The following is a 13,087-nucleotide window of genomic DNA, read 5'->3' as shown; positions in this document are numbered from 1 at the left end:
AAGTAGTACCTCATTAATAACCTAGTAAAGGGGTTTATTAAGCCTAGCTAGGCCCTTTTTACCTCCTCTATTCTTTTTACTAAAAAGCTAAATAGAGGACTTTACTTTTATATTAACTACTATAAGCTTAATAATATAACCCACAAAGACCGTTATCCGCTATCCCTACTTAATAAAACACTGGCCTAAATAAATAGAGCTAAGGTATTTATAAAGCCTAATATCTATTAGGATTTCTACTAAATTAAAATAAATCCTAAATCTATAGATTTTATTATATTTTGGACTTAATACAAATTATATAAATATAAAGTACTTCCTATTAGACTAACTAACGGACTAGCTATGTATTAATAATATATAAATAATATACTCTTTAACTACCTTAATAACTTCTATATAGCCTACCTAGATAATATTATAATTTACTTTATAAATGTTACGGCGCTAGTAAAAACTAATAGAAACTGGTAGATTGTGGTTAGTGAATATTAGTAGATTATAGCGGATAATTGTCTTTACGTGACCAGAGGATTATATATAACGTTAAGTGGCGCTATCCTCCGTCTCCTTTCCTTTCTCTAGCTTTAGATCCTTATTTATAGACAATCTAATTATATAGGCTTGCGCGACCCTTTTGCCGTACTTATACCTTAATTAATTAAGTTGCTAATATTATCTAAAGCTTATCTACTCTTCTTCCTAAGAAGGAACTTAAATATATTTATAGGACTATAAATAGGAATAGAACATAAAAGCAGATCTAAAGACTATTACTAAAACGTAAAGAATAGAAAAGAATAATAAGACCTATAGAATACGTATAGACTAGAACCCCTACAGAATCCTACTAAAAGTTACCCTAATAACTATACTACTATACTAAGAAACACAGCAGCTGGTAAAGCAGCCGTAGAAACCTTAAATACCTCTAATAGTAAAATAGCAACCAACTTAAACTTCTAGGTGGAGTTTATAGCAGCTAATGCTAAAATTAAACAACTTTAAGAGCTACTTAAAGGTAAAGAACCCCCTATACCTAATAAAGAGTTATTAGATACCTAAAGACCTGCTATAGTCCTTAAGACACTAGCCAAATATATAGTATTAGTATTATTGCGGTCCGCGAAGGTTGTAAACCCCCTATTACTTACTAATAGAACTAATCCTATATTTAATAACTAGAAGCTTTAATTATAAAATAAGCTTAAAGTTAATACAAACTACTTCCCTACTACTTAAGCTAAAATGGCCTATATCTTTGGCCGTACCGGCGGAGACATATAGACGTACCTACGTCTGCGATATACATAGGACTTAGTAAACCCCTTCCTCTCTAGAGAAAAGATAATTGCCTACCTGTCTTTTATTTATAAGAACCCCTTTAAAGTATAAAATATACGGCTTAATTATAAAAGCCTAAATATAAAAACAATAGAGACCTTTTTAGCTTTTTATACCCCCTTTTTATACCTAACTAGCTAGGCCTAAATTCTCTAGGAAGATTTAATACTAAACCTATTTAATAAGCTTACCCTAGACTTATAGCGAGCTATACTACTAGTTTTAACTACTATATAGACGCTAAAGGAACTTATGGACTAGTGCTTAGCTATTAACTAAGGCTTCCGCCAAATTAAGGTACACGCTAAACGGTATAAAGCCAGAAACCCTTTAAATTAGACTATAAGCAATATAAGAATAGCCTATAATGCCCTAGCCTAATTAGTAACCCCTATAATACTACCCGTACAGCCTACCGCTAATTTAGTAGCTAGCTATGCGGCTAGTCCTACTATAGGTCTAGTAAATGCTAAGCCTATATATAACAACCCTTATATATAAGCCCTTAGTAATTAAAGAGCTTATTTCTTTTATAATTAGAAAGGTTACTATATAAAGGATTACCTAATAAATATAAAAGTAGATAAGGTCCTATTAATCTAGAAAAATAGCGTAGAGTTAGAAAAAGAGGAACCTTAGAGGAAGACTTCTCTCTAGGGTTAAAAGGGATTAATATACTATATATTAATCTAGATTAGCTAATTAGTAGAAGAAGCTACACTATCCCTTATACTTTATTCCGCAATAGATATTAAGTTTTAACCTTTACTTTAGCTAACTTTAAAGTAAATGCCTTTACGTTAATAGATACCCAGTATACCGTAAAGCTAGCTAACCTTTCAAATATACCTATTAAAGAACTACCGTAACTAATTCCTATTTATGGGTATAACGGGCAAATAGGGCTACCTATTACAACTATCTTGCGGATTTACCTCTATATTAATGGATAAAGGTAATATAATATCCCCTTCCTTATTACGGACCTAGGAAGCTATAATATAATCTTAAAAAGAAAATATGTAAGATTTGCAGTGTAAAGGATTGAATGAACAACTTGATTGTAAATGTAGCTCTAAAGCCTCTATATATACACGAAGAAGGTGGAGGAAATAAGACATAAAAAGGTGATAAGCAACTGAAATGGGAACAGTGATCTGCAAGCAATATTGATCTGCAATCAATATATAGGGTGGCGTTGACGCTGTCTTGGATCCTTCCAAGCGGTGATCTTGTGTCTCAGCACAGTGTCGGTAGTCGGTTACAAAATAGCTAGCCTATTTAGGCTTATAGCTTAACGTATAAAGTAGGCGGCTTATCTAGCCTAAAACCCTACCCCTAACCCCTTCTTTTATAAAAGAAATTAGTATTATAATAGAAAACCTTATACGGCCCTAGATTAATACTATTTACTAGGTAGATACTATACGTAAGGACTAGGCCTTTAAGAAAGATATATAGCTTAACCCGTAACAGATCTATATATATACTACACCGCCCCTAAACTAGCTATATTATACTACCTATATTAAAGACCTAGGAAGCTAGTAGTAATCTAGCTAAGTTAACTATAGAGGACTTAGGCCCTACGCAGCTATAAAGGAAAGCTGGGAATATCGGACGCTATACTAAACTAATAAATAGGGGAGATAACTTATGGAAAATAGAACGTAAGCTAAGGAAGACTATAAACCCTATACTATTAAATATAACCTAATATATATCCGCAAAGAAACTAGCGGACTTCCCACTAGTTAATATCTGTTATATTAATGCCGTAGAATTTTACTAGAACTTAGTTCAGCCTAATACCATTACCTTTATAACTAGTTTATATAAAGTTAATCGAATAATTAAGGAAAAGGAAAGTAAGCTTAGCGGATAAAAAAGTAAGCTTATAAATAAGGAACTAGTAAAATAAAGGCTGCCCTATTAATACTAGAAATTTAAGGACGTATTCTCTAAAGTAGTGTTTAATATACTTCTACCTTACTAACTATATAACTATAAGAATAAGATTAAGCAGGGCAAGGAAAACACCTTTAGCTTTAGCCCCCTTTATAAGCAGTCTATTACTAAATTATAGGCTATAAAGTAGTATCTTATTAATAACCTAAATAAGGGCTTTATTAAGCCTAGCTAAGCCCCTTTTACCTAATCTATTCTCTTTATTAAAAAGCTAAATAGAGGACTTTGCTTCTATATTAACTACTATAAGCTAAATACTATAACCCGTAAGGACCGCTATCTATTACCCCTACTTAATAAGACTCTAGCCTAAATAAGTAGAGTTAAGGTCTTTATAAAGCTTAATATCCTCTAGGCCTTCTACTAAATTAGAATAAACCCTAGGTTTAAGGATCTTATTATATTTTAGACCTATTATAGAATGTATAAATATAAGGTACTTCCTTTTAGACTAACTAATAGATTAGCTATATACTAGCGGTATATAAATAATATACTCTTTAACTACCTTAACAACTTCTATACAGCCTATTTAGATAATATTATAATCTATTTTAAGAATAAGCTAGAATATAAGGAGCATATCTATAAAGTCCTATAATAGCTCTGCGAGGCTAGCCTCTAGGTTAATATTAAGAAGTTAAAGTTTAGTATTAAGCGTATAAAGTACTTAGGTTTTATTATTAGTATAGATAAAATTAAAGCCAACCCAGAGAAAACGGCTATAATTAATTAGTACGTACCCCTATAAACCGTAAAGGGGGTATAATTATTTTTAGGCTTTTATTACTTCTACTAACGCTTTATTAAGAACTATAGTAGAATTACCCGGCCTCTTAACCGTCTTACTAAAAGAGACTAGCCCTTTTACTTTAACGCTATATATAGGCAGGCCTTTAAGGAGCTTAAAAAACGGCTAGTATTAGACCCCCTACTTATCTATTTTAACCTAAAACAGCCCTTAATACTAGAAACTAATACCTTAGACAGCGTAATAGCTAGTATTTTTTCCTAAAAGCAACTAGACGGAGAATAGTACCCTATTATATACTATTTAAAGACTATAATAAATGCTAAGCTAAACTACCATATCTATAATAAAGAAATACTAGCTATTATTTCTAGTTTTTAGCACTAGTGTATATAGCTAGAGGGGACCCCTAAGCCAATTAAGGTGGTTTTAGATTATAAGGCCCTAGAATACTTTATAATAACTAAGGCCCTTACGGCCTAGTAGGTACACTAGGCGGATATCCTATCTTAGTTTAACTTCTTAATTATATATAAACTAGGCGCTATAAACTATATAGACGCTCTTATAAGGCGTAAATAAGACCTAGATAACTAGACGGCTATAAAGATCTTATTATAAACCTAGATACTACTATAACTAGAATACCTTAACCCTTAAATATAGGTAGAACTAAGTATAGAATCTTTAGGAGCCAAGATATGCCCTATTAACTTCCTAGAACTTAACCTTATTAATAAACTACTATAGGCGAACTATATAGCCCCTTCTCTATAGGAGTACTATAAAAAGGTAAAGGACATTACTAGCCTATAGTCCCTTAAAAATAGACTGCTTAAGCACTAGGTACGGCTAGTAGTAGTAAAGGAATAGGATTTACAGACTTAGCTTCTTGCTAAAGTATATACCTAGGTCTTTACAGCCTACCTTAGAAAAAACAAGACCCGTAAGATTATTAGTAACCGTTATTATTAGCCTAGAATAGTTATAGACGTTAACCATTATATATAGAACTGTAATAGCTGCTATAGATCTATAATCCTATAAGATAAGACCCTAAGACTATTAAAACTACTTCTAATACTAGAACGCCCCTAGTAGTATATTTTTATAGACTTTTATAAGCTGCCTATAGACCGTAATAGATATAATATAGTTATAATCCTAGTTAACTACTTTAGCAAACACCTGTCCTTAATCCCCTATTATAAGAATATTAATACTAAAAAGGCGGCCTAACTATATATTTACTACGTCTACTAAATCTATGGACTACTAAATACTATTATATCTAATTATAGGCCGTAATTTATATTAACTTTCTAGAATAAGCTTACCTAGATTTTAGGTATTAAGCTAAAGCTTTTTATAGTATACTACCCCCAAATAGATAGTTAGATGGAAATTATAAATTAATACTTAGACTAGAGACTTCGGCCCTTTATTAACCGCTTCTAAGATAACTAGGCTAAACTGCTACCCCTAATAAACCACGCCTAAGCAATCCTACCCTATAGCTTTATAGGATTTGCCCCTATCTAACTATAAATAGGCTACTTACTGTGACGGCCAAACCACCAGCCAAAAGGATAGTGCACGAAGAAGATCAAGATCGACTTCGCAGCTTGTGGTTCAACATATATGTACCTGAATGGGCGTCCAAGGTCACGTGACGTCACAACCGTCACACTTACCCTATATAAGCTTTAACTAGGAAAGACTAAAAGGACCCTAGACTGTATATAAAAAAACTATTTTATAAAAAGGCCTAGTAGTACGCTAAGCGCTTAAAAGAAGCTTAGATGGTAGCTTATATAAATCTAAAAAGGCCTAGAAATTAATATAATATTAGGCGAATAAGTATAGGCAAGAGCTTAACTCTACCGCAGAAGATATAGTCTAGGTTATAATAAAGAACTAGAAAATAAAACGACCTAGCTATAAGCTAGACTATTAAATAGTAGAACCGTATAAGGTCCTTAAAAAGATAGGCAACTTATATAAAGTAAAGCTCCTAGATTTAATTAAGGTTTACCCTATTTTCTCTAGATGAACTATAAAAAGCTATAAATAACCTATTGCCTAGATAAAAGAATAAACCTCCCCTATTAATCTAAGTTAATAATAATAATAAATAGAAAATGTTATAGCACTGGTAGAAAATAGCAGAACTTTACACTAATAAGTTACTACAGATTGCCGTATATTGCGGTTATGTGACGCGAAGATCTTATAAAACATTAAGCGGCGCTACTCTTCTTCTCCTTTCCTTTCCCTAGCTTTAAATTCTTGTTTATAGATAATCCAATTATATAGGCTTGCACGTCTCTTATACCGTACTTATGCCTTAATTAACTAAGTTACTAATATTATCTAAAGCTTATCTACCCTTTTATTCTAAGAAGGAACTTAAATATATCTAAAGAATAAGAACTAGAATAAGAACTGGAACTAAAAAATATAAAAAGAATATAAACCCTAAAAATAGGATAAGCACGGACCAGAATCTCTAAAGAATTTACCCAAAATTATCTAATACTCCTACTACTATGCTAAGAAATATAGCAGCTAGCAAAGCAGCTATAAGACCTTTAAATACCTTAAATAATAAAATAGTTAATATCTTAAACCCCTAGGCAGAGCTAGCAGTAGCTAATACTAAGATTAAATAACTGCGAGAGCTGCTTAAAGCTAGAGATACCCCTACTTCTATATCTAGTAACGAATTATTAAATACTTAGAGACTTGCTATGGTTCTTAAGGCCCTATCCTAGCGCCTTAGCGGATCCACTAAGCCCTATATAGTACTATTGTGGTCTATAAAGGTTACGGACCCCCTATTACTTATAGGCGGAATAAACTCTATATTTAATAACTAAAAGCTCTAACTATAAGATAAGCTTAAAGTTAATACTAACCACTTCCCTACCCCTTGGGCCTAAATGGCCTATATCTTTGGCTGTACTGATAGGGACGCCTAGACGCACCTACGCCCGCAATATACTAAGGACTTAGCAGACCCTTTTACCTCTAAAGAAGAAATAATTAACTACTTATCTTTTATTTATAAGGACACCTTTAAGGTATAAAACGCCCGCTTTAATTATAAAGGCCTAAATATAAAAACAATGGAGACCTTTTTAGCCTTTTAGACCCGCTTTTTATACCTAGCTAGCTAGGCCCAAATTCCCTAGAAAGATTTAATACTAGACCTATAGCGGGCCGTACTACCAGTTTTTACTACTATATAGACGCTAAAGGAACTTATAAATTAGTGCTTGGCTATTAACTAAGGCCTTTATTAAATTAAGGCACGCGCTAAATAGTATAAAGCTAGAACCCCTCTAAATTAGACTATAAGTAATATAAGAACGGCCTATAGTGCCCTAGCACAATTAGCAACTCCTATAGCACCAGCTATATAGCCTACCGCTAATATAACAGCTAGCTATACGGCTAGTCCTACCGTAGGTTTAGCGAATGCTTAGCCTATATATAGAAGCCCCTATATATAGGCACTTAGCGATTAAGGCGCCCGCTTTTCTTATGGCTAAAAAGGCCATATTATAAAAGACTGCCTAATAAATATAAAATGGGACGAAGTTCTATTAATTTAGAAGGATAGTATAGAGTTAGAAAAAGACAGTGTGGCCAACAGGCAGCGTCACTGGCAGCGTCGCTGGCAGCTAGCTGCTTATATAAGCAGTCAGTCAGCGTATATAGTTATAACAGTCAGTTAGCGGTAAGACTGCAGCGAGCTGACAGCTCGCTGCATAGGTGGTAAGAAAGGATGGTGTTTTAAAGCTTTTAGTAGAGGTTAAAGATCTAAGGGTCTTCGGCTAAAATTCGGGCGGGAAACCCCTGGGATATTCATACAAAATAGTATAGTTTTCTCTAAATTCCCCGTCGCGTATATAAACGCGTTTATATTAACCTTTTTATTACTACGGAAAATGCAACGTACCTTACATTTTGCCAGCTAGCTAACTAGTAGAGCTTCTTCCTCTATTCCTTCTTTATCAAGTTTACAATCTACACGTTAATTAAGCTCTTTAGTATCCTATAGGCGTCGCGGATCTACTGCTTCTACTCCCCTCGCAATTAAAAATACGCCCGAATTAAATAAGTAGAATAACTCTACATTATAAGATCCTCTATTAATTGGCCAGAACTATAGCTGTATCTTTTCTATTAACTAAGACAATCTTTACCTAGGTAAGTATGGTAAGCTTACTAGTAAATATAGATACCAAATTATTAATAAGCGGTTACTTTTAAAGAACTCCATTATATTAATAATATAGAAGTATAAAGTAGATCTATTCTAGGACGGGCTAGAGGGTAGAAAGAGACTTTAATTGTGTAAAATCTACCATCTAGCTTAAAGACCAGCTGCATTACTTATAATTAACGGCACGGATTATATTATTGGCCATTTAAAATTAAAACACAATCTTATTCTTAATTATAATAGCCATAGTAGTACTCTATAAACACTATCCGAACTAAATGCTTAAGTCTCTTCTACACCTAGCAGTAGCGAACGCCAGCTATTTTAGGCAGCTGGCTATATATAAGCCTATGTTGATTAGACGATCCTATAGAATATTATATTTCGGTAAGCTATAAGTACTTATACCCGCGCATTACTTATATTTGACCGTCCTTAGATATAAGAGTGTCTTGTACGTTCGTATACATCACTAAGTGACTAGATAAAATCTGCCTTCAAGCGCTGACGCCTTAATATTAAAGACCTCCTCCTTACCTTACAAAGTAAAATCTATATTAGCTGCAATATCTAGACGTCGACAAATAGAATGTCACTACTTGGTATAGTAGCCTACTTAGTTAATAAAGGTGGTAAGTTATAATTAATCCTTATAGGACTTCCGCGGATACGAGGATTGTATACGGCTGAGAATATAGTAATAGCTTTAGTAACGGTTATTTAGAAGTATTAATTTAAATATAAGCTTGGCTGTTTAATAGCTAATAACGCCACTAATAATAATAAGCTCTACAAACACCTCTTATAAAGCCTTATAGTGGTAAAAAGGGAATAACTTTGGTGTGTTAGCTATATTATAAACCTCGTTATTAAGGCCTTACTGTATAGTAAAGGTGTTAGCAAGCTTAAACGCTTGCTAATTAGTGCCAGCGATTAAGCTAAATTTAACCTTATGCGGCAGAAAGGTATTGTTAGAAAAGTTTATAATATTATTAAATATATTATGCGATTTATGGCTTACCGCTAGGACTTTGCTAAGAATTAAGCTAAGGCTTATATAGAGGACGAGCTCTTTAATTAAGCCGAACTTATACTTATTAAAGGCGGTGGCGTTTAGTAGAATTTTACCTACTTTATACTTTAACGGGCGCTACTTCTTAAAAAAGGGATTAACAAATATCTGCTGACTTAGAGGAAGCCTACTAATGATAGCTATGACCTCACGCAAGACTTTCTTACTAAAGAAGATTGGGCGGAAGTTGAGCAGCTTATTAAAATTCTGAAGCCTTTTATATTAGCTACTAAACGTATAGAAGGCGATGCTAATAGCTATAGCATTAAGGGCTTATATGGAGCTTTATGGGAGTTAATTATAAATATGGAGCTTCTTTACCAGATCCTTATATAAACTTAGCAGAATCTTAAGAATGTAGACGACTGCTTCCTTAAATCTGGCGTTAATATGGCTCTGTAAAAGCTTAATAAGTATTTTAATAAAATAAAAGCTGAGAGCCCGTACTACTTTATTGCAGTTATCCTTTATCCCTCTCTTAAACGCGCCTACTTTCGCGATAAGTGGAAACGGTGGCCACAGTGGTGGAAGCACGCTGAGAGGTGCATGGAAATAGTATTTAATGACTATATTAATGAGCAAGTAGGCAAGGAAGACGAGGAGGTAGTTAAACTACGACGTAGGAAGGTTCCTTATATATCTGGCGACGATTTAGGCGATGAATATTTATAATCTCTACTAGTTAATGAAAACCTTACTTTCTTACGCTTATAGAAGCGAATTAAGCTTACTACTAAACTTAATTGCTACTACGACGTAGGCCTTGAGCTAATTAAGATCCGTGATAAAAATAGTAGTAAAGTAAGCGACGTTATTCCAGATCCTCTTAACTAGTGGCTTATTACTAGTCGAATCCTTTATCTAACTCTCGCTAAGATTGCTCTAGATCTATTCTCTATACTAGTAATAAGCTCTGTATATAAGCGAGCTTTTAGCTAAGCTAAGAAGATTATTACCAATGAGCGCAATAGGCTCTTAGCCGATATAGTTAAGGCAGACTAATGTTAAAAATAGTGGTTACTTAAAGGCCTTCTGCCAAGCAGCTTAATTGACTATATTAACTCTAATGGAGCCTTAGCTACGCCTTAGTTGACAAGTTTAAAAACTGATCTTACTAGCTACAGGTTAGATATAGTGGTAGAAATACTAGATAAGAGAGGTACGTTTACTAGAGCTCTCTACCTAATAGAATCTAACTTCAAAATAGAGCTTATAGAGCCTACTTAACCACCTAACCCAAGTCCCTACTACTGACGTCACTACGAACTTCTTCAAAGCCTGTGCGGCGCGGCGATATCTGAATACTATATAAGGTTAATTGAGGTAGATTTAAGATCGGGTAATGTTAATATTTATACATATAGAAGTGCTATTAAAAATCTAAAATTTGGCTCTATAACTCCATCAAATCTATACAAATTACCCGATTTGGATAAGCGCGCTATTAGCGGTGCAGTCAGCGTATACATTTACCCAGCGAGCGGACAGCGAGCGGTTCAATTGGTACAGTCAGTCAGCGAAGCTCGCTGGACGCTGACTGTTAGCTACACTGGAAAAAGAGGAACCCTAGAGAAAGACTCCTCTTTAGGATTAAAAGGGATTAATATATTATATATTAATCTAAGTTAGCTAGTTGGTAGAAGAAGCTATACTATCCCTTATATTTTATTCCGTAATAGATATTAAGTTTTAACCTTTATTTTAGCTAACTCTAGAGTAAATGCCTTTACCTTAATAGATACCTAGTGCGCTATAAAGCTGGCTAACTTTTTAAATGCACTCCTTAAAGAACTACCTAAACTAATTCCTATTTATGGGTATAATAGATAGATAGGGCTACCTATTATAACTATTTTGTAAATTTACCTTTATATTAATAAATAAAGGTAGTATAATATCCCCTTCCTTATTACGGACCTAAGAAGCTATAATATAATCTTAAGGAGAAAATAGCTAGCCTATTTAGGCTTATAGCTAAATATATAAAGTAGATAGCTTATCTAGCCCAAAACCCTACCCCTAACTCCTTTCTTTGTAAAAGAAATCAGCATTATAATAGAAAATCTTATACAGCTCTAGATTAATACTATCTATTAGGCTAATATTATGCGTAGGGACTAGGCCTTTAAGAAAGATATATAACTTAATTTGTAACGGATCTGTATACTACGCCGCCCCTAGACTACCTATATTATACTACTCGCATTAAAAACCTAGGAAGTTAGTAATAACCTAAAAAAGCCCCCTATAGAGAGCTTAGGCCCTATATAGCTATAAAGAATAGTAAGGAATATCTAACGCTATACTAAATTAATAGATTAGAGGGATAACTTATAAAAGATGGAATAGGAGCTAAGAAAGATTATAAACCCTAAACTGTAAAATACGGTCCGGTAAATAGCTATAAGGAAACCTTTAGACCTCCTACCAGTTAATATCTACTATATTAGCGCTGTAGGATTTTACTAGAACTTGGTCTAGCCTAATACTATTACATTTATAACTAGCTTATACGAAATTAACTAAATACTTAAGGAAAAGGAAAGTAAACTTAGTAAATAGGAGGGTGAGCTTATAGACGAGGAGCTAGTAAAATAGAAACCACCCTATTAATATTAGAAGTTTAAGGATGTATTCTCTAAGGCAGCGTCTAATAGACTCCTGCCTTACTAACTATATAACTATAAGATTAAGATTAAGCCAGATAAGGAAAATACCCTTAGCTTTAGCCTCCTTTACTAGCAGTCTACCGCTAAATTATAGGCTATAAAGTAGTGCCTTGTTAATAACCTAAATAAGGGCTTTATTAAGCTTAGCTAAGCCCCTTTTAACTTGCCTATTTTCTTTACTATAAAGCTAAATAGAGGACTCTATTTCTATATTAATTACTATAAGCTGAATAATATAACCCATAAGGACCGCTATCTACTGCCCCTACTTAATAAGATACTAGCTTAAATAAGTAGAGCTAAGGTCTTTATAAAGCTTAATATCCGCTAGGTCTTTTACTAAATTAGGATAAACCCTAGCTTAGAGGATTTTATTATATTTTAGACTTATTATAAAACGTATAAATATAAGGTACTACCTTTTAGATTAACTAACGGACTGGCTACGTACTAGTGGTATATAAATAATATACTTTTTAACTACCTTAATAACTTTTATACGGCCTACCTAGATAATATTATAATCTACTTTAAGAATAAGCTAAAATATAAGGAGTACGTTTATAAAGTCCTCTAACGGCTCCGTAAGGCTAGCCTCTAGGCTAATATTAAGAAGTTAGAGTTTAGTATTAAACGTATAAAGTACCTAGGGTTTATTATTAGTACTGATAAAATTAAAACTAACTTAGAAAAAACAGCCGTAATTACCTAGTGGGTGCCTCTACGGATTGTAAGGGGGGTATAATTATTTCTAGGTTTCTATAACTCCTACTAACGCTTTATTAAGGACTATAGTAAGATTACTAGGCCTCTTAACCGCTTTACCTAAAAAGACTAGCCCTTTTACTTTGATACTATATATAGGTAGGCTTTTAACGAGCTTAAGAAACGACTAGTCTCTGCTTCCTTACTCGCCCACTTTAACCTAGAATGGCCCTTAATGCTAGAAACTAACGCCTTAGATGGTGTTATAGCTAGCGTTTATTCCTAGAAGTAAACGGACGGAGAATGGTACCCTATTACTTACTATTTAAAGACTATAGTAGATACTA

General features: G+C 33.5%; 1 protein-coding gene across 1 annotated transcript; it reads left to right on the top strand.

The window, feature by feature from the left end:
• Positions 1-357: 357 nt before the first annotated feature.
• Positions 358-4,048, top strand: K441DRAFT_559696 (uncharacterized protein; the record flags this gene model as incomplete). Its single annotated transcript, XM_067643464.1, has 2 exons — positions 358-438; positions 3,950-4,048. Coding segments are annotated over 2 exons (180 nt in total), but the record flags the coding sequence as incomplete, so codon positions are not given.
• Between the last annotated feature and the right edge of the window lie 9,039 nt (positions 4,049-13,087).

Source organism: Cenococcum geophilum (genome assembly GCF_001692895.1).
Source record: "Cenococcum geophilum 1.58 unplaced genomic scaffold K441scaffold_20, whole genome shotgun sequence".
Taxonomy (NCBI): domain Eukaryota; kingdom Fungi; phylum Ascomycota; class Dothideomycetes; order Gloniales; family Gloniaceae; genus Cenococcum; species Cenococcum geophilum.
This window is presented reverse-complemented; position numbering and strand designations above follow the sequence as displayed.